Below are 19,975 nucleotides of genomic sequence, written 5' to 3' on the forward strand. Positions count from 1 at the left end.
CGATTGGGCGGGGCGGAAGGATTGGGTGGGGCTTCCCAGTCGTAGAGAGGCCGCCTGTGGGTGTGGCTTTGACGGGGCGTGACCTCTGTCTCCGCCCCCTTCCGCGAGCTCAAAGCGGACTGCGGCTGTGGGGGCGGGGTCAGAACACGGGTGGCTGATCCCAGCGCTTGTCTTTGGGGCCAGCTACCGAGCAGCGCCCCGGCGGGGCCGAGCAGGTACTGGCGACCGCGCGGGGCGTCTCGGGCTGGGTCAGGCTGAGGGCAGGAGCCTGCTGGGGACCACGGAGGACACTGGGGTCGGGGCTAGCGTTGCGCTTCCTCTTGCCTGGCCTGGGCCCCTGCCTCCGCCCCCGCCCCCGCCTTCCTGCGGCGAAGCCGGCTGCGGCAGGGCAGATTGGCGCCTGCGCTGCTTCCTGCGCCCGAGACTGCCAATGCATTGGGCCCGGGTGGGGGACGGGGGTAACTGAGTCATGTCGGGATGGTAGTAGGCCTGTGCGGGAGGCACCATCCCCACTGGACTCCAGGATGAACCCCCTACCTGGTTACGCTTTGGGGTCCTAGCCTTCTCTGATTTCCATAGGGGCCACGGCCCCGCTGTGCTGCCCCCAGCACCAGGGAGTCCTCGTAAGCCTCGGCCCGTCTTGGAATGGCCAGGACCCGCTCCAGCTGCCTCCCTCCCTCACCCTCCCCCTCGCGTCCCGAGCCCCCGTGTGCTCCCTCCGCTGGCTCCGCACAGTGTCAGCTTACACGCCTTATATAGTCCGAGCAGGCTTCGGCGAGGCCTGCCTGTCGGGACCTGGGGGCGGGGGAGAGGAACGCCGGCCCCTGACTCACCCGCTGTCTGTCCGAGGCTTAAGGCTGGCTTGGGGGCCCTCCATGTCAAATTAACCCTGCGGCCCCCTCCTGAATGAAAAAAAACTCAAGACTGAGTGAAGGGAAGTCCTCACCATCCAGTCCCTGGGGGAGGGGGATTGTCCCTGTCTCTGCAAAGTGAAGTCTGCCAGCCAGAAAACCCAGCCACACCTGACAAGGTGCATACCAGCTGGTGCCCTGGGTGTGTTCAGAGGCTTCTCGTGCCTGCCTGGCACCAGTCCAAGGCTGGTATCCAGAGCTGGGCCTGCCTGTACACCCACCATGCTGTCCACTCACCTTTTCTTTTCTCCCAGGAGCAGGCACCATGGATTCCTTCAAGGTGGTGCTGGAGGGGCCTGCACCTTGGGGCTTTCGGCTGCAGGGGGGCAAGGACTTCAATGTGCCCCTCTCCATCTCACGGGTGAGCCAAGGTTTGGGGAGGCGCTACCCCCAGGAGTCTTTGGGTGCTCAAGTCTGTGGTGGGTGATGGGAAGAGTCTGAGCAGAAGTGAGCCAGGTCCAATGGGGTGGGAGGTATCTAGGTCCAGAGATGTGGGCCCCTGCCACAAAGACTCTCAACCAGGTGGGTACTAGGAGAAGAGCACTCACAGTTCCCAGCACTGCTTTGTACTTGATGCCATTCTGCAAAGCTACTGGGGCCAAATCTGAGGCCCCTGGGTGATGCCCATTCTGCAGCAGGAGAGCCTGAGGTCTCCGGGAAATATCTAAGCTGCCTAAGGGAGCAGTGCTTGGAGCCAGGCTCCAGGCAGAGCACTCTTGACTGCAGGATCTCACTTCAACCTCCTTGCCACCCAGGAAATAACAATTGTCATCCTGTTTTTCCAGATGATGGAACTTAGGGCTTGAAGTGGGCTTGGGAGTGGTAGAGGGGCCCTTTCTGTGATTCCTTGGCAAGCAGGGATTTGAATTCAGGCACTGGGATGGTCTGCAGTTTGATGGGGAGGAGGATACTTTCCAGCCTCTGTGAGGTTCTCCATCTTCATCTCCTGGTCCTCAGGATGCAGTGGCCTCTCACTCAAAGCAGGGGTGTGGGATGGGGCCCTAGGATTCTGACTCCAGCTCCTGAGGGCCTGCCCTGGGAGGGGTGGAGCTGAGGGGCTGGCTCCTCCCTGTGGCAGGGGGATTGCCTTATAAGCCCAAGAATGCAGCCCCATGCTGGGATGGCCAGCTGGTGGCTGGAGTCTGCAGAGATGAAAAAGGCTGGCTGAGGCCTAAACTCCTAAATGCCATCAGTGGACCCCTCAGCTGGTAACCATGAGGCCATGGCTCCAAATGTATGGTCAGTTGTGGGACACAAAGAGTGTGCCCAGAGAGAATGAGGCCAGCCTTTGGGCTGGTGTCTGTGGCCTGGGGGTCAGGAGGGGGTGGGGACTTCCTGCCTGCACATCCGCCTGTCCAGAGAGGCCCACCCAGGAGCCCAGTGGGCAGGCAGCTGTTGGCAAGAAGCCCAAGGCAAGCATAGCTGGGAGGGGGCCAGAAGGTTGTCCAGGCACTGCACAGCCTGAGAAGGGCCCCAAAACTGAGTCTGTCTATGGGAGTTGGCTTGGTGGCTAGGGCAGGCAGGCAGTCACTGTTCTTTCCAGGGACCTTTCCATGGGGTTCCCTTGGAAACTGCCGTGCCAGCTGGGTAGCTTAGGGCAGTGGTCCCCCTACTACACAAACCCGCCCCTACACAATCTTCAAGTCTTTCCAGCCCTGAAAACATATTCTACATCTCCCTTTCTATGAGGGTGCTAACCATTGTGGCTGGGGAGCATAGGCTGGACTCTTGAGACTTATTTTCTTCATTGGTGGAGATGGGTAACATAGTAGCCTGAGGGATGGACTTTAAGATGTGGCCTGTTGGGGGCACTCTGGGCCTAAGGTCCCTTGTCAGCAGTTCCAGTTGTGGGTAGGGCCACAAGCTGAGCCCAGCCCTGGTGTTGGACCTAGCCCTGATGGGTGGGCGGGTAGGGTGGTCTTTTCTGAGCTAGGCCTGCCCCTCCCTTCCCCCTGACCCCAGGGAGGAGGGAGGGGCTAGGGCTGGCTGTGGGCCCAGGTCTGGGAGATGAGGTAATGTCTGAGACTTGGGGGTTGGGCTGCTCATTGGAGCCCTCAGGCTGACTCACCCCCACCCCTTGCAGTGTCCAGCCCTCTGGCTTTTCCCCTCTTTGACTCCTCAGGCCTCCCTGCTTATCCAGCCACCCCACCCCACTCCCAGGGTTTTCTCCTCCTGCTTCTCTCTCCATTTCTCTGACCACTGCTCTATCCCTCTTGTACTTCCTGTCCCCCTCACTCAGGAAAGGAAGTAGGCCTCAAATCCCCACCCCTCCCAGGGAGCCAGCTGCTCCTGCCCACCTCCAAGACCTCTATCCACCTCAGGCTTAGCCCACACCTCCCAGGAGCCAGCTTGTGTGGGTAGGGAGTGGCTGAACCAGGTTTCCCTTCTACTGACTCACCATGACCTTGAGTAAGTCACTTCCTTTCAAGGGTGTCCCTTTTCTATGCTCATTATAAGGGGTTGTTGGATTGAACTAAAAGCAAGAGAGATCTAGTCCCCAGACCCAGCCAGGGGGTAGCGAGTTGTTCTAGGTGAGCTGACCTCTGACTTGGGTCCCAACACCCAGCAGAGGCAGTCTAGTGTAATGGAGCCTTAAGGTCAGGGTGAGACCTGGCCTTGCCTCTTACTAACCGAGCCGTTTGAGGCAAGTTACATAACTTCTCTTTTTGCTCCTATGTAAAATGCATATAATCTCAGACTACACAGGTTGTTGGAAGATTCAGTGTTAGTATGTGACAATACTAGGTGCTCAATAAATGTAAACTGCTTTTCTTACCATGTAGCAGATGAAGAAGGAGGCACCCAGCTGTCTTGCCCTTCTAACCTCCCAAGCATGAAATAGAGCCAGCTCTCCCTTCTTGCCCTAGTCAGTCTTCCTGTCAGTCTCTGCATCTAGTCTCTCTGCCTTCTGGAGATCTCTCTGGAACCTCCTATCTCCCCTCTTCCTGCCTCAACTCAGTCTGTGCATCAGCCAACCTGAGCTTCCTGGGGCCACAGACAGCCAGTACCTCCGCAGTCCTTCCCCCTACACCCCCAACCCATGAAGTGTGAATTTGCCTTCCAGCACTTCCCCATAAAAAGTCTACTTAATGCCAGGCTCCTTGCCAGGTGCCTGGCAGCCCTGTGCGCTTAAACCCGTGAACAACTGTGCCACACCTTTCTGAGTTGCTGCCCCTGGGGTAGGGGGTCAGTAGGGTCCAGTGGGGTTAGTCAGGGTTACCTCTATCAAGGGTCTGGGAAATACCCCACTAGGGCTTTCAAACTGCTGATGGCCCCTCCTAACCTCTAGGCCAAGTCCTGGTCCCACCCCGCAGCACTCAAGGCCATCATAAGTAGACTTTCTCACCCCCTGGGCAGCACATCCATTGTCCTTTCTTCAAGGGCCCCCACTTCCCAGAAGTCATTGCTGACATGCTCAGTTCATACTGGTGGTGACCATTCCTGCCAACCCACTATTACATCTTATTTGCTACAGAAACTGGAGATTCTCCAAAGGATTAGGGAAGAGGGTGATGTGGCAATTGAAGGTTTGGGGGTGACACTCTTCTATAGCCCTAGCTGACACCTTGAGACCCCCCCTTCAAGCACTTCATGGGGTACCTGGAGTTGATTGGGGCTCTTCCTGGCTCTCAAAGGTGGTCCCAAGACAGGGTGCTGGGAGTGTAAGAGGTCAGTGAGAGCAGTGAAATAGCCCGGGCAGGAGGCCAGCAGGGGGCTCAAAGGCTGTGGTTGGAGTTGAGCATGAAGGTGGTTGCTGGTTGACATCATAGCAGTTTCTAGGCTGTGGGGAGGAGGGTAATGGAGGCGAACAAACAGAGTGATTGGAGTGATTGTGAGGTTCAGGTGACCTCCACCCCTCCCAGATTGTTTTAGTATTCAGCAGCTACCCAGAAATACGTTGAATGAAAAGGCCTCCCTTTGGGTTAAGCAGAGTTGACTAATATTGGCCTCAGTTTGGTCTGCAGAGGCTTGGGCCTCTGTGACCTTCCATCTCTCTGCAGCTGACTCCTGGAGGCAAAGCTGCACAAGCAGGCGTGGCTGTGGGTGACTGGGTGCTGAGCATCGATGGTGAGAATGCCGGGGGCCTCACACACATTGAAGCCCAGAACAAGATTCGTGCCTGTGGGGAGCGCCTCAGCCTGGGTCTCAGCAGGTACAAGGGCCCTGGCCTGTCTGGCGGATGGGGGTACCCTCAGGCCTGGCCCACTATCACCCCTTCCCCTTCTCCTCCAGGGCCCACGCGGCTCAGAGCAAACCGCAGAAGGTAGGCAATGGGCCTGGGACATGTGAGTGAAACGTCTGGGTGGTGGGAGGAGTACAATTGGACTACTGGGCTGACTTGCCCTCCTGGGCAACAAGGAACCGTGACACCCCCATTCCTGGCTGAGGGTAGAGGCCAGAGTTGGGAGAGTCTGGGAAACTGGGAGTTGGTCTGGGGGCTGCCGCACGGTCTGGGTACCATGCATGACTGCCTATCTGTCCGCTGCCTTCTGCTGGCCTGTGCTACAAGCCACACTCTCTGCCCTTTGGCCTGAGTGGGCTGAGATCATTCCTCCCAAATGGGCCCCTTGAAACCTGAGCCCCCACCCCCACCCCCTCCCCTAGGCTCTGTCCAGATGTGTGGGGGTGGGGCTGGAGCACCGCTATCCTCTCCACCACACGCCAGAGGGACATTCCCCTCCGGCTGAGTGTTCGCCCTGCCCAGCATCCCCCCTGCCCGCCCTGCCCGGCTCTGTCTCCGCCCAGGCGCTGGCCCCTGCCGCGGACCCCCCGCGGTACACCTTTGCACCCAGCGCCTCCCTCAACAAGACGGCCCGACCCTTTGGGGCGCCCCTGCCCGCTGACAGCGCCCTGCAGCAGAATGGGTACGTCGGTCCTGCCCACCAACCTCACACGCCCACGCCATCTGTCCAGGGCCCCAAACCCGCTGCCCGCGCTGCTGCTCAGTCTGCGTTGCGCCCCAGCCTGGCAGGAACCATGAAGGCAGATCCGTGCGGCAGCGACCCCTGGAGGCTGGGGCGGGGGCTGTAGATACGGGGGCCCCTCTGAGGGTGTGGCTTCTGCCCAGGCATTGCCCTCCTGGGGGCTCTGAACCAGGCAGGGCCCCCCACTGGTGGCCGGGGATTGGGGTGTGGTGTCGGGCCGACTGAGGCCCAGACGCTCAGTGCAGCCTTGCCCCTGGCTACTCTGACCCCTTGCCATTTTTCTTCTTCCTTGTGTCTGTCCCTTTGTCCCTTTATCTGTCCATCTGTCTATTTCCTTCACAGGTGCAGACCCCTGACAAGTCAGTGAGCCCCCTCTGCCTGTTCCTTTTTTCCTTCCTTTTGGCATTCTGGGCGGTGGCCCCTCCCTACCCTAGCTGCCCTCTTTTCCTCTCACATAGCTACCCTTCCCACCCCTCACCTAGCAGGGCCCTGGCCTTGCCCTCCCCCACTCTCCTAAGCACCATAGCCCACACGCACTAATCCTGGGAGGGGCTGCCCCCCTACCCACCCCCAGCATGAAGTTCTGAGCCGCACCCTCCCCACAGACAGCCTCTCCGGCCCCTGGTTCCAGACGCCAGCAAGCAGCGGCTGATGGAGGACACAGAGGACTGGCGGCCTCGGCCTGGGACAGGCCAGTCCCGTTCCTTCCGCATCCTTGCCCACCTCACGGGCACCGAGTTCAGTAAGTGCCAGGGCAGGGTAGACTCTCCTGCTGGCCCCTAGACTAGGTCTGGGCTCCGCTGGAGCCTGTTCCAGCGCCCTGTGACCTGCTGCCAGGGCTCAGGGCTGGGGTGGCCCTCTGTCTTCTCTTGGTCAATGCCTGCCTCTGCCCTCTCAGTGCAAGACCCGGATGAGGAACACCTGAAGAAATCAAGGTAAAAGGATGGGCAGTAGTCCCTCTTTCTTACCTCCTGCCTCTCCCATTCCAGCCACTGCCCTGTGTCTGCTTCTGAGGGTCCACAGCCAGGGCTCTCCATTTTCCTTCCTTCCTTCTTTCCTTCCTTCCTCCCTTCCATCCTCCCTCCCTTCCTCCCTTTCAACTCTCCTTCCTTCTACTTCCTCCTCCTTTTCTCTCTGCGCCCCCCTAGGGAAAAGTATGTCCTGGAGCTGCAGAGCCCACGCTACACCCGCCTCCGGGACTGGCACCACCAGCGCTCTGCCCACGTGCTCAACGTGCAGTCGTAGCTTGGCCCTCACCGGCCAGCTGCCCTCTCTGCCTCTCTCCTCTGTTCCTCCCACCGAGGGCACCCTCCCTTGGTTGCTGCAGCTTCTGCCTACCCACTCCTCTCCTGCCCCTGGACTGAGCCTCCTGCTGGCCTGGCGGAGAGCCTGGCTCTGTCTGACACTGCCTTCCCTCTTTGCCCTATGGTACTGCTATTTGCCAGGTCTGTGCTGGCTTAGGCATGGAAATAAACATTCTCAGCCCTGCTTTCTCTGCCTTTGTCTTCTATCTTTGTGGGCTTGTTTTGGTTGTGAGGCTGTTAGATAGTTCAGACCCAGTGTGGGCCATGCCAGTCTGGGTCTCAATGAGGGATAGTACGTGCCATCAGAGCTAGGTCTCTGTAATGAGGAAGCCCTGAAGCTGCCTCAGAAGGGAGAGCCCTTCTCTACCTCCCAGTCCTACACACCACACCTGCCGGCTAGAACCTGGCTAGGAGAAGCTTCCTACCCATACCTACCACCGTGGCACCTGGAGTCCAGCCCAGCACTCTCATGTACCCATTCCCCATGGGGCCAGGAAGGCCAAGGTTGGGGGGTAGGGCCACACCAGGAGCCTCAGCCATACAGGGCCTTGAATGGCAGATCTTGCAGCCAGGTGCCCAGGACAGAAGCCCCAGCCCCAGCCTCAACTACACCCCAGGAACCCTGGCCTGGTGAGAGAGTGGACTTGGGTCTGGGGAAGGGTGGGTAGCCTCCAGGGGCATGCAGGGTGAGGGGCGGGGGGGGGTGCTCCAAGCTGCCCCTGGCTCAACCCCTTGACCCTTGGGGTCCCTGGGCACCCCCCTGGAGCCACTGTCCTTGGCCCTGGCAGGCCCTACCACCCCCAGCCCCACTAGCCGCCCGCCCTGGGCTGTGGACCCTGCATTTGCTGAGCGCTACGCCCCAGACAAGACCAGCACGGTGTTGACCCGGCACAGCCAGCCAGCCACGCCCACGCCTCTGCAGAACCGCACCTCCATCGTGCAGGCAGCCACTGGAGGAGGCACAGGAGCAGGTGGTGGCAACAATGGCAAGACTCCCGTGTGCCACCAGTGCCACAAGGTCATCCGGTGGGTGGCCCTGTTCCTTTTCTACCCTGGCCTTTTCTGTCCTGAAGCCTGGCCCTGGCATCTTTCCAACCTCCGCTCCCCCGTCAGTCTCCCCACTCATCTCAGCTGTCACTGTGGGAGGATAAGGATTTAGTTCCCAGTTGCAGTGGGGGCAGGGACCTGGCCTAGGTCCTCAGATTCTGCATCCTGTATTACTTCCCCCACCCCACCCTGCATCAGCCTCTATCAGCATTTGCCCTGCTGAAATGGAGGAAGTACCAACAATACATTAAAGCAGCATCCCTAGAAAGGCTGCTGTCTGGGCAGAGAAGGGTCTGCCCCTCCCAGCTCTTCTGCCTCTCCTTCCTGCTCACTTGGTCTCTGCCAAACCTCTGCTCTCAGAGCAGGCAGGCCAGAGGCTCCTCTCTCCTTGCACTGTTCCCTGAGGCCCAGCAAGGTCACACAGCCCCCCAGTCCAGTGTGCTGGCTTCTGGAATCCTGGTAGTTCTCAGCCCTTATCTTACACTGCTCTTGACTCCTGTCAGCTCTCAGGCTTTGCAGAGAATCCCCGTCTTCAGAGACCCTCATTTATCTGGGACCTGCGGGCCCCTCCCCAGGCCAGATGGACTAGGCAAGTGGGACAGGGTGGGCACCAGGGTCGGCTCAGGAACCTGCTGGTCTTCAGAGCTTTTGGGCACTCTGGGCCTCCCGTCCCCAGAGCACCAACTCCTCTGGTTTGTCCCAGGCCCAAGTCAGCAGCCCCCAGCCAATGTAACCCTCTTTCTTATTCCAATACTGCCTCTGTCCCCGTCTCTTGTCATCAAAGTGGCCTAGCTTCATCACTGTGTCATCACATGGGTCACCTCCCAAGCCTGTTTCTCCATTATTTGGAAAATGGGGAGAAAGAGTTTCCCTTCCAGTCTTCAGAATAGGTGTTCACTAAACCCGCTTGGGCCCTGGCCAGGACCTCTCACCTCCTTTGCATACACTCCCACTTACTGCTCTCACCTCCCTCTTAGGGGCCGCTACCTGGTGGCGCTGGGCCATGCATACCACCCTGAGGAATTTGTGTGCAGCCAGTGTGGGAAGGTCCTGGAAGAGGGCGGCTTCTTTGAGGAGAAGGGTGCCATCTTCTGCCCCCCCTGCTATGATGTGCGTTATGCACCTAGCTGTGCCAAGTGCAAGAAGAAGATCACAGGCGTGAGTAGGGCTGGCAGGTGGGCAGGAGGGCGAATCTGACCCTGTCCGCATTAAGGAATACTACTGAGCAACTCTTAGGCCTGGAGGCTCTCTTGTTATGAGCCCTTTGGATCCTTAGCAGCTTCATAAACAGGGTGCCATATTGGCCTCATTTTACATTAGCCAAGATCCTCTTAACAAATGACCAAAATCCTACTCAGAGGGGCTCAAGCAAGAAAGAGTGTACAGGGGCACCTGGGTGGCTCAGTCGGCTAAGCATCTGACTTCCACTCAGGTCATGATCCCACAGTTTATGGGTTCGAGCCCTGCTTTGGGCTCTGTGCTGACAGCTCAGAGCCTGGAGCCTGCTTCAGATTCTGTGTCTCACCTTCTCTCTGCCCCTCCCCTGCTCATGCTCTGTCTCTCTGTTTCTCAATAACAAATAAATGTTTAAAAAAAATTTTTTTTAAAGGGAAGAGTGTACAGCTCTCTGAAAGTAGAGCGTTCCTATGAAAACTTTCCCAAGCCAAAATGGCATAAGTGAAGAAGCAAGTACTGTTAATTTATATGGAAAAAAATTTGAGCATTCCCAGACCCAAAAAATAACCTCTTGTAGGCTTTTCTGGTACCTCAGGACACATCTTGCTAACAGATGCACGAAGTAAATTGAGATAAAGCACAGATGCTCACCGACACAGTTCTGAGCTGTGGCGGCTCGCTGCTGAGATGCTGAGTGCAGTTCCCAGGGAAGGAGCTGGGCGGGACTGCTTGCAGCTCAGGGTACAGGGTGCGTGCTGCCTTAGCAATGGCTCACCACAAACCAAAACACTGAACGCTGTTTGCACTTTTCGCCTTTTTTCCTAAAAGCAAAATTCCTTTTTGGATTCCTTTCAGTCGGCAGGTCTCTCGTAAAAGTGAGGTGGTATAACGTTGACTTGTGAAAAGCGAGGGATATGTGTATCAACTCAAATAATCAGAAAGCCCACGGAGCACTAACTTCAGGCCCTGCTGACCGCAGGTCCCGAGGTCCTCAGGACTTTTTCCACTACTCGCATCTGTTTTTGTCTGTGTTGGCTTTGTTCCCTGCGTGCTTTTCCTAAGAAGGTGGCGAAGGTGGTGCCCCAGTGACACCAGGGCTATGTCACCCCAGCTTAGCACTGCAAAGAGAAGAGGGGCACCACCTCTGTGCGAGCTGATGCATCACAAGGGCTCATTGGAATAGCTTGCATCATGGTCCCGTCTCTGGACCAGTCCCCAGGATTCAGATTAGCCAAGCGCAGGTGATCCCTACCGAAGCAGTGGTCAAGCAGCCCTACCTGAACCATAGACTGAGTGAGGGAGGGTTGGTTCCCTGAAATAAAACAAGATGGCATTACCCAAAGAAGGGAGGTAGGTGCTGACGAGGCCAAAACAAGAGATGGTGGCAGTGTCTATGGGATTGCATTCAGTTGCAATAACTAAACCCTACTGCAGAGATTTAAACAGAAGTGGTTATTCAGTCATAAGAATTCCAGAGTTGGGGCATCTGAGTGGCTCAGTTGGTTAAGTGTCCGACTTTGGCTCAGGTTATGATCTCACGGTTCGTGAGTTCGAGCCCCATACCAGGCTCTCTGCCATCAGCACAGGGCCTGCTTAGGATTCTCTCTCTTTCTCTCTCTTGCTGCTGCTCCCCTGCTTGCAGTCTCAAAAATAAAAATAAACATTTAAAAAGAATTCCAGAGCTGAAACAGCAGCTCAAGGATGCCTTTAGACTTTTCCTGCCTTTGGGTCGGAAATCCTTAGCATGTAGATCCTTGTCCCCAAGCCTATCATATTATGGTTCCCAGATGACTACTCAAGCCCCAGGCCTGATATTCTTGTTGCAGGCAGGAAGGTGAGGGAAGGGCCAAATGGCATTATTTTAACAAGGTTTTGCTTTTTGACTCTGGAAGGAAAACCAGAAACTTGCATCTTCATCTCAGTGTTTGGAATTGTTACCCTATGAGCACCTGGGCTGCGGAGGATTTTAGCAGTCAGTATTTTAGCCTTTGTCTCCCATAAGAAAGGAAAGGAGAAAGGAAAGGGCTCATGACAGAGTGAGTGGAGTGGCAAAGCCAGAAATTCAGACACACAAATTTGTAATTCAAAATCCTAATCTTTCCGGGGCGCCTGGGTGGTTCAGTCAGTTGAGTGTCCAACTTCACCTCAGGTCCTGATCTCACAGTTTGTGAGTTAACAGCCCCACATCGGGCTCTCTGCTGTCAGCATAGAGTCTTGCTTCAGATCCTCTGTCTCCCTCTTTCTGCACTTCCCCTACTAATGCTTTCTCTCTCAAAAATAAATAAAAATAGGGGCGCCTGGGTGGCTCAGTTGGTTAAGTGACCGACTTCGGCTCAGGTCATGATCTCACAGTCCATGGGTTTGAGCCCTGCCTTGGGCTCTGCTGACAGCTCAGAGCCTGGAGCCTGGTTCGGATTCTGTGTCTCCCTCTCTCTGACCCTCCCCTGCTCGCTCTCTTTCTCTATCTCTCAAAAAAAAAAAAAAAAAAAAAAAAAGACATAAATTTTTTTTAAATAAAAAACACTAAAAATAATAATAATCTCAATTTTAAACATCCTGGGATGCCTGGGTGGCTCAGTCGGCTAAGTGTCCAACTTGTGATTTTGGCTCAGACATGATCTTACGGTTTGTGGGTTTGAGCCCTGCATTGGGCTCTGTACTGACAGTGTAGGGACTGCTTGGGATTCTCTCTCTCTTTCTCTCTCTCTCTCAAAGTAAATAAATAAACATTAAAAAAATTCTGTTCTTCCCACTGAAGCTAAGCATACAGCAGAGCCTGGCCATATTTTCTGCAGGGCAACTGAGCTGCCAACAGGACCCAGGTGTGAGACTTGGGTCCATGTGTGTCGTGAGCAAAGAGTGATGGGCCATCTGCCTTCCCCCATTCATTCTCTCCATTAACTGTGGACAGTGTGCCAGATCGTGTGCCCCATGCTTGAGGACGCCTTGTGAAGTAACAGGCCCAGCCCCTGGCAGCTCACACTAGGAGGGGGCACGCAGAGGATGTTGGGGGCTAAGGGTGCAGTCAGAGGGAAAGGGGGCAGAACAGGCAGGGTGAAATCTAAAGCGGTTCCTGTTATGTCAAAGGGGTTCCTGTTGTGTATGTATGGAAATTGAAGCCCAGAGAGGAGGAGAAACTGCCCAGGGTTACGGAGCGTGAGAGCTAAGCTGGAGTGGCCCCAGGCACTGTTGACTCCCAGCTTGGGCTCCTCCTGATGGTCAAGCTTCTCCTTATTTCTGAACACAGAGGCAGAGCTGCCAGATGTGGCCAGAGAGCTCTGTGGTGATGTTCATATTAGTAAGGATTACCTGGAGCATGAGAGGTAGAACACTCAAAATAGTGGCAGCTTATTTCCTACCTGAGAAAGTCCAGATGTGGGCAGTCCAGGACTAGTAGACAGATGTAGGCTTCTGTATCTTGTTTCTTGGCCATTCTCAGCACAGGCTTACTTAACAATCCAAGATGACCCTTGAGCCTCAGCTAAAATTTCAGTGTTTCAGCCAGCAGGAAGCTGGAAAGGGAGGAAGGGATGGAAGGCCCATGGCAGCCATCTTTAGAAGATGCTGCCACCCAGCCCTTGTGCTTCCATCCCATTGGCCAAGTCTCAGTCACATGACCTTACTGAGCTGCAAGAGAGGCTGGGAAATATAGTCTGTTTGGGGCAGTCACATGCCCAGCAAAAAATGTGTCCCCTTCCCTGAGAGAGAGAAAGAACATGAACCAGAGAGAAAAGGCAGAGAGAGGGAGAGAGAGAGAAGCTGAAGCAGGGTCCACACTCAGCATCGTGGCTGATATGGGGCTTAATCCCATGACCCTAGGATCATGACCTGAGCCACAGGAGTCAGACAATCAACCAACTGAGCCACATAAGTGCCTTTGGAACCCTATACTCGAAGGCTCACCTCTCGTCACTGCCCCCTCTCCAGTGCTCCAGCCACGTGAGCCCTTCATTTTGCCAGTTGGTTGTTTCCCTTACCACAGGGCCTTTGTATAGTCTTTCCTCTCCACCAGGAACACTACTTTAGTACCCTTTTTATCTTCTCCTTCTCATCTTGGACTCATCACTTCCTTAGGAATACCTTCCGGGAGCCCCACTCCCTCTACCAGGCCAGGGCCCCCACAGTTTGCTCATTACTCCCCAGTCCTTTTGCCCCAGCTTTTCCCCAGGTGGGAACTCCATGGGCTGGGACTGGGGCTGTTTTGCTCATGCTTTAGATCGTGTTCTGTATACAGGAGGTGGTTAGTAAATGTTTGAAGGAATGGATAGAAGTGGCCTCCAAGTTGAACTTTAAAAATGAGTAGAACTTGGGGTGCTTGGGTGGCTCAGTCAGTTAAGCGTCCAACTTCAGCTTAGGTCATGATCTCACGGCCCGTGGGTTGGAACCCCACGTCGGCTCTGTGCTGACAGCTCAGAGCCTAGAGCCTGTCTTCGGATTCTGTGTCTCCCTCTCTCTCTGACCCTCCCCTGCTCACACTGTCAGTCTCTCCCAAAACTAAATAAAACATTAAAAATGTTTTAAAAAATGAGTAGGAATTAGCTTGAAGAAGGATCAGGAAGGAACACTCCAAGCAGAAGGAATAGCTTGTGTCACAAGGTAACACCCAGGAAGGGTGTGAGATGAAGCAGAGGAGGTGAGTGGGGGCCGTGTTAGGAGTTTGGAGCTGGGGCTGATGAGGTCAGCTGTGCTGCAGCAAGCTTCCTCTGGGAGACAGAGCTAGGGAGGGGAACAGGCTGCTGGGGCCTGGGTCAGGGCAGTGGGGATGGGAGAGGAAGGCAGATTTAGGAACTAGGGTGTAAAATAAACATTGGTAACTGGCTTACAGGTTCTTCTGAATACCAACAGAAACCTGCCTCCCTGCTCACACACCCACTGGACCCAGCTCTGGGCTGCCCATGCTCTTGCCCGTGCCCCCTGTCCTGCCAGCTTGCAGCCAAGTTCCTTCCCCTGCACCCTTCATCTGCTCCTTGAAAAGCAGTAGCACCAGGCAGTGGGAAGAGCCAGCTTTGGTGCTAGCCAGACTTGAGTACAAAACCTATTTCTTCCATCTATTGACTTTGTGACCTGGTGCAGTTCACTGTCTCTGGGCGTCACTGAAATAAATGGTGGCAGTAACTTCCTGGCCAGGATGGTTGTGAGGTATATGTGAGATGTGACATAGATGTAGAGGGCACAGATGGGCCATCTGAGAGCTAGGTGCTGCCCACTTGTCTTGCTTGGTCTGCATTGTCATCTTAAATTAATGGGCAATAGGGGCGCCCGGGCAGCTCAGTTGGCTGCACGTCCGATTTTGGCTCAGGTCATGATCTTGCAATTTATGAGTTTGAGCCTTGCATCAGGCTTGCTGCTGTCAGCACAGAGCATGCTTTGGATACTCTGTCCCCCTCTCTCTCTACCCCTCCCCTGCTCAAACTCTCTCCCTCTTTGGATCCTCTCTCTCCCTCTCTCTCTCTCAAAAATAAACAACAACAAAAATCATAATAAATTAGTGGGCAGCATTTGAAAATCAGATTTCACTTTAACACCTAGATTTCAACCTGAGCCTTCCAGGCATTCCTACATGAACTGGTCTTCACCATCCCTACAGGCAGAAATAGGTGCTCCCCACCCCCACACCTTGCCCTATTGAGTCTCTACCAACTAGCCCTGGCAGGCACAGAGTCTGGGATCCCCCATATAAAATGTAGGACCATTCTTACCTGTAAGGCTGGGATTATGTTCCCCAATTCACAAGGGAAGGGACCAAGTGTCAAGAGAAGGTAACCTGGCCAAGTCACTCAGCTAAGAAACAAGGTCTGGTTGGACCCATGGATCCAACCTCCCTCAAAGCCCCACACTGCCCCGTGCCTGCTCTAGATCTGAATGCTGCTGGCCCAGGTTGGCCCAACAGTCCTCAGGATTGAGAGCACAGACCCTCCCTGAGCCTCTGCTTCCTCCCCACTCCAGTAGTGCATGTTAACTCACAAACGCAGCCACAGGGACAGGCAGTTACAGTATATCCGCTGATAGAACAGTCGCAGCTGTTTCCTCCCAGACCTTACATTTGAGCTGGAAGCGGGAGGAAAGGCAGATGACAAGCCATAGACACAATAAGTGAATTACTTAGTGGTGTATTAGTAAAAATGTTAAGGGATAAAGAGACAGAGTCAAAAGTATTGGGAACATGGCATTGGAAAGGCAGATTGGGGGCGCATGGGTGGCTCAGTCAGTTAAACTTCCAACTTCAGCTCAGGTCATGATCTCACAGTTCATGAGTTCAAGCCCAGCATCAGGCTCTGTGCTGACAGCTTGGAGCCTGGAGCCTGCTTCAGATCCTGCGTCTCTCTTTCTTTCTCTGCCTCTCTCCTGCTTGTGCTCTGTCTCTCTTTCTTTCTCTCTCAAGAATAAATAAACGTTAAAAATTTTTAATTAAAAAAAAAAAGGAACGGCAGATTAGAAGTATTAACTGGTGTTGTCAGAATAGGCCTAATGGAGAAAGGGATATTGGAGCAGAAACTTGAAGGCAATGAGGGATGTGACATGGAGATACCTGAGGTAGAGCAGTCCAGGCAGAGGGGATGGCCGGTGTGAAGCCCTAAGACTGGTGGGACTGGTGCATCAACCACACGCAAGAGGCTTTGTGGGCAGATCAGAGGATACAGAGGCCAGAGGGAAAGGCAGGGAGGATTCAAGCAGAGAGAATGCGGACTTGCTCAGGTTGACATCAGTCTGTAGGGGCAGAAGCCAGTTTTAATGTGTAGTCATTGAGACCAGGGGTACCCAAAGCTCACATCCAGTGTCAGGTTGGAAGTGAGAAGTGGTCAGGACCTGGATGCACCTTGAAGGCAGACCCAGCAGGAGTTCCTGGAAGATTTGATGTGTATGAGAGAAAGCAGGGCATATGGCCTGAGCAGATGGAAGGATGGAGTTGCTGTCAACTGAGATAGTGACAGCTGTGGGGGAGGCAGGTTTGGGGTACAGCGGTTAGGAGCTGAGCTTTGGACATGGCAAATCTCAGAAGTGTGGCGGACATCCACAGGGAGCCCTCAGGGCCGGAGGCAGAGTGGGAATGGTGTGTGTGCAGATGTAACATTTACCACAGGAAGGAAGAGGGCCCAAGGCCAGCCTTCCTGTGTCCCCAGCTCTGGAGAGGAGGGGCCAAGCTGCCTGGTGACTGTAGCATCCCCCTAGGAGATCATGCATGCCCTAAAGATGACGTGGCACGTCCACTGCTTTACCTGCGCGGCCTGCAAGACGCCCATTCGGAACAGGGCCTTCTACATGGAGGAAGGGGCACCCTACTGTGAGCGAGGTAGGAAGGCAGGGAAGGGGGACACAGGTAAGGGGTGGGGCTGGGGCAGGCCAGAACGCAGTGTCCCCTTCCTCTCTGCCTCCATCCTCAGACTATGAGAAGATGTTTGGCACGAAATGCCGGGGGTGTGACTTCAAGATTGATGCAGGGGACCGCTTCCTGGAGGCGCTGGGCTTTAGCTGGCATGACACTTGCTTCGTGTGTGCGGTGAGTGCCCCCCTCCCTGGGCTTGGGTATCACCCCTGCGCCATGTTCTTTACCAGCCTCTCTCCCACCCCCCTGCCCCTGGAATTCCTGAGAGGTTGGGAAGGGGACTCTCCTGCCATCCCCAACCCCATGTGACTTGACCTTGGCTGACCTCAGATATGCCAGATCAACCTGGAAGGAAAGACTTTCTACTCCAAGAAGGACAAGCCCCTCTGCAAGAGCCACGCCTTCTCCCACGTGTGAGCCTCTCCCACCCACTGCCACCTCCACCAGCCCAGCCAGAGGCATTGGCAGTTCTTGAGTCATTGCCCCAGATTTCTGGATGGGGTTGGCAAAGGTCACCCAAACCCCAACTCCTGGCCTGAGCTTGGGGTTCCCTGCACCCTGCCTTACCCCTCCATTTCCCCCCACTCCCTCCATTTCCCCCCACTCCCCCCACCACCACCACCACACACCGGTGCTGGCCACACCAGTCCCTGTTCACATCCAATGCCACAATAAACCTGTATCCACCTGTGCCCATGTGTGCTGCCTGTGCATTAGGAAAGGTGTGGCTTGAGGCACAGCAGGGTGGAGATAAAGATGGTTTTTCCTAGGACTGGCCATCCTGGTCGTCCTTGTGATGGGGACTTGGGCAGCTCATGGTCTGCAGGAGGAGGTAAATGGGGATCGCATGTGCGGGCCGCAGCACCCACCCAATGGGGGGTTGCCTAGTCTGGACCAGCTTGGAGGTCGGAGAGGAGGAGCTGGAGGTACGTCTGCAGGGATGGGATATGGAGGATAATGACAGCCAGAGTAAAGGCCCAGAGGGGTCAGCCCTGTGCTGCAGCAGAGGATGAGGCTGGGGAGTGCAGCCCTCAGGTCCTGGGAAGCCACAAGTGCCAGGTCAAGGACCTGGGACTGCATCTTGAGGGGGGCGGGGTGTGCAGGCACAGAAGAACTGGAAATAGGGAGCAACGAGTTCAGATTTGTATTGTAAAAGAGCTCCGAGAGCTGTGAGCAAGGATAGGATGAAGAGGAGCAGAGAGTGACTTGGCAGAGATGGGACCCAGTGACAGATCCCAGGGAGCCTAGAGTGGGGAACTGAGGGATAAGGGGTGAGGAGAGGCAGGAAGGCAATTCTGATATGCTTCTGGAATATACCAGCCCCTGCGTCCACTGTCCCGTGCCATCCTCCCAGCCACCTGTGAGGTGTTTACGTTCATGGAAGACATGAATGATTAGGACACCTGACCAAGGTTTCATAGCTCCTGAGCCCCGAGCCACACTAGACAGGCTTGAAGCCAGGCCCATGGTCCTGGGACCGGCTGGCACTAAGCACCTTCCCCAGTGAGTGTCCCTTAGAAGCTCCCTTCTGCCTGCTATTTCAAAACCTGGAGGCTCCAATGGTGGCTGCATCTTTCTCTGGGGCCTCTTGCTTCCCACTGATGCCCTCCCCCACCCTGGGAGGACTGTCCTCTCTCCCATCTCAGGCCTGCACTGGAGACAGACTGAGGGGAGGGGCCCAAACCAGGGCTAGGACAACTCAGCCTACCCATGGCCACCTGTCCTTCAGGGCTCGCTGGCATGAAGACCTTCAGCATGTCTGAAGTTGCTGGCATTCTCAACAGGTCCTTGGCCTCATCCTTTTTAAGAGAAGAGACGGCCACTCTGTTGGGGTCTCTTGAGGACTCCTGGAGCATAAGTGCTGGGCTTCCCGTGTTATTTTCAGAGCCTAGAACGGTGCCTGACACATAGTAGATGCCCAATGAATGTTTGTTAAATAGCTGGATGACATGCCTGTGGGACATCTAGGTGACAAATTCAGAGAGCGGATGAAGATTCAAGTCCCTATTCACCTCCAGTTCAATTCAGGAATGAGTTTGGGACAGGGCTGGGGAGGTCAAAGATGCTTGTAATTGATGGCCAGAGAGAGAGAGCTGAGGAGCAGGGTCCAGGTAAGGTCACAGCAAGAGGAAAGCAGGTGAGATGCGGTTTCCTTTGAACTGAAACATCCCTAGCATATTAAACACAGGATCTTTCACTTCCACAAAGAAATCCACTCTCTCCCACTTGTCTTGAACCATGAAGCCCTCTCAGTCCATTCTTGGTTTCCATGGATACAAGCGAGCAAGAGCATAGGGAAGGATGCTGAGTGCTGCTGGGAGCAGTCTGGGGGGAACCTTTGGGGGCAGCATTCTCGGCCCGAATTAAGGGCTGCCATGTGTGAATGCCGAGTGAGCTGTGGCCGCATCTGACAGTCTACCAAGGGCATCCAGAAATTCAAACTTTAATGTGAAATCTGGTTTTTGGGTGTTGGCAATGAAGTTAGATTCTTTATTAACCTGTTAAAAATAATAATAATAAACATGAAACAAATCCAGCATGAGGACAGCCATGGAAGAAAAGAGAGGGCAGGAAGCAGCAACATCACAGCAGTGGACAGAGAAAGTAGGAGGAGCCGCCAGAGGCAGAGGACAGAAGAGAGCCTCTGGAGAGCTAAGGGGCAGGGAGGCGAGGGCAGTGCAGGAGTGTTTCCAGAAGTTGCCAAAAGCGTCATCCAGGCAGATAAGGCCAAGGAGTCCCCATCTCATTTCGCAACAAAGTGATGTTTGCCAGATCGGTTTAGCAGAGAGCTGGGGCAGCAGCCAGGGTTAGAGGAACCGGAAAGGGGAGGGCTGGTGAGATGTAGAATGAGAGTAGTGATAGGGTGTAGACAACTCTGTTAAGAGGCTTGGCTGTGGTGGGCCAGGAGGAAGCCTGATCACTAACAGCTCTGGTCAGCTGGGCAGCCAAGATGGATGGAGGGAGGAAGATGGGAGGTATCTGTCCAGAGAAGGTGGTAGAAGAAAGGGAGGTTGGGGCAGGGTGGGAGTGGGGTGTGGGCTGGGGTAGGTTGGGGAGAAGAAGGAACAAAAGGGTGAAGAGCAGAGAGTTGGAGACAATCTCAGGAAAGAGGAGCTAGCCTAGATGGAAGTAAGCACAAGCATGGGGCACCTGCTCTGAACACTGCCTCTCTCCACCAGGGACCACAGAGCAATTGCTTATATACAATTTAATCCTAGAAGGTCACTTAAGAGAGATGTCACTAAAGGCATGTTTCATATGAGGGAACTGAGGCTCAGAGAGTGAAAA

At 55.0% G+C, this 19,975-nt stretch overlaps 1 protein-coding gene across 8 annotated transcripts; it reads left to right on the forward strand.

Annotated features, from left to right (window-relative positions):
- Positions 1-97: 97 nt before the first annotated feature.
- Positions 98-17,379, forward strand: PDLIM7 (PDZ and LIM domain 7). Of its 8 annotated transcripts, none has more exons than XM_029942736.1 (14): positions 98-215; positions 1,166-1,272; positions 4,913-5,064; positions 5,145-5,175; positions 5,658-5,776; positions 6,179-6,199; positions 6,442-6,578; positions 6,735-6,771; positions 7,700-7,770; positions 7,929-8,166; positions 9,165-9,345; positions 16,534-16,654; positions 16,746-16,861; positions 17,018-17,379. In XM_029942736.1, the coding sequence occupies exons 2-14, from the start codon at positions 1,177-1,179 to the stop codon at positions 17,102-17,104; spliced, it is 1,407 nt and encodes a 468-aa protein (XP_029798596.1). In that variant the 5' UTR covers positions 98-215; positions 1,166-1,176; the 3' UTR covers positions 17,105-17,379. The 8 variants fall into 8 exon arrangements, with proteins under 8 accessions (XP_029798596.1, XP_029798597.1, XP_029798602.1 ...); XM_029942737.1 differs by having other exon boundaries at positions 99-215; positions 7,709-7,770; XM_029942738.1 differs by lacking the exon at positions 6,179-6,199 and having other exon boundaries at positions 100-215.
- Positions 17,380-19,975: the final 2,596 nt, after the last annotated feature.

Source organism: Suricata suricatta, chromosome 6 (assembly GCF_006229205.1).
Source record: "Suricata suricatta isolate VVHF042 chromosome 6, meerkat_22Aug2017_6uvM2_HiC, whole genome shotgun sequence".
Classification (NCBI taxonomy): domain Eukaryota; kingdom Metazoa; phylum Chordata; class Mammalia; order Carnivora; family Herpestidae; genus Suricata; species Suricata suricatta.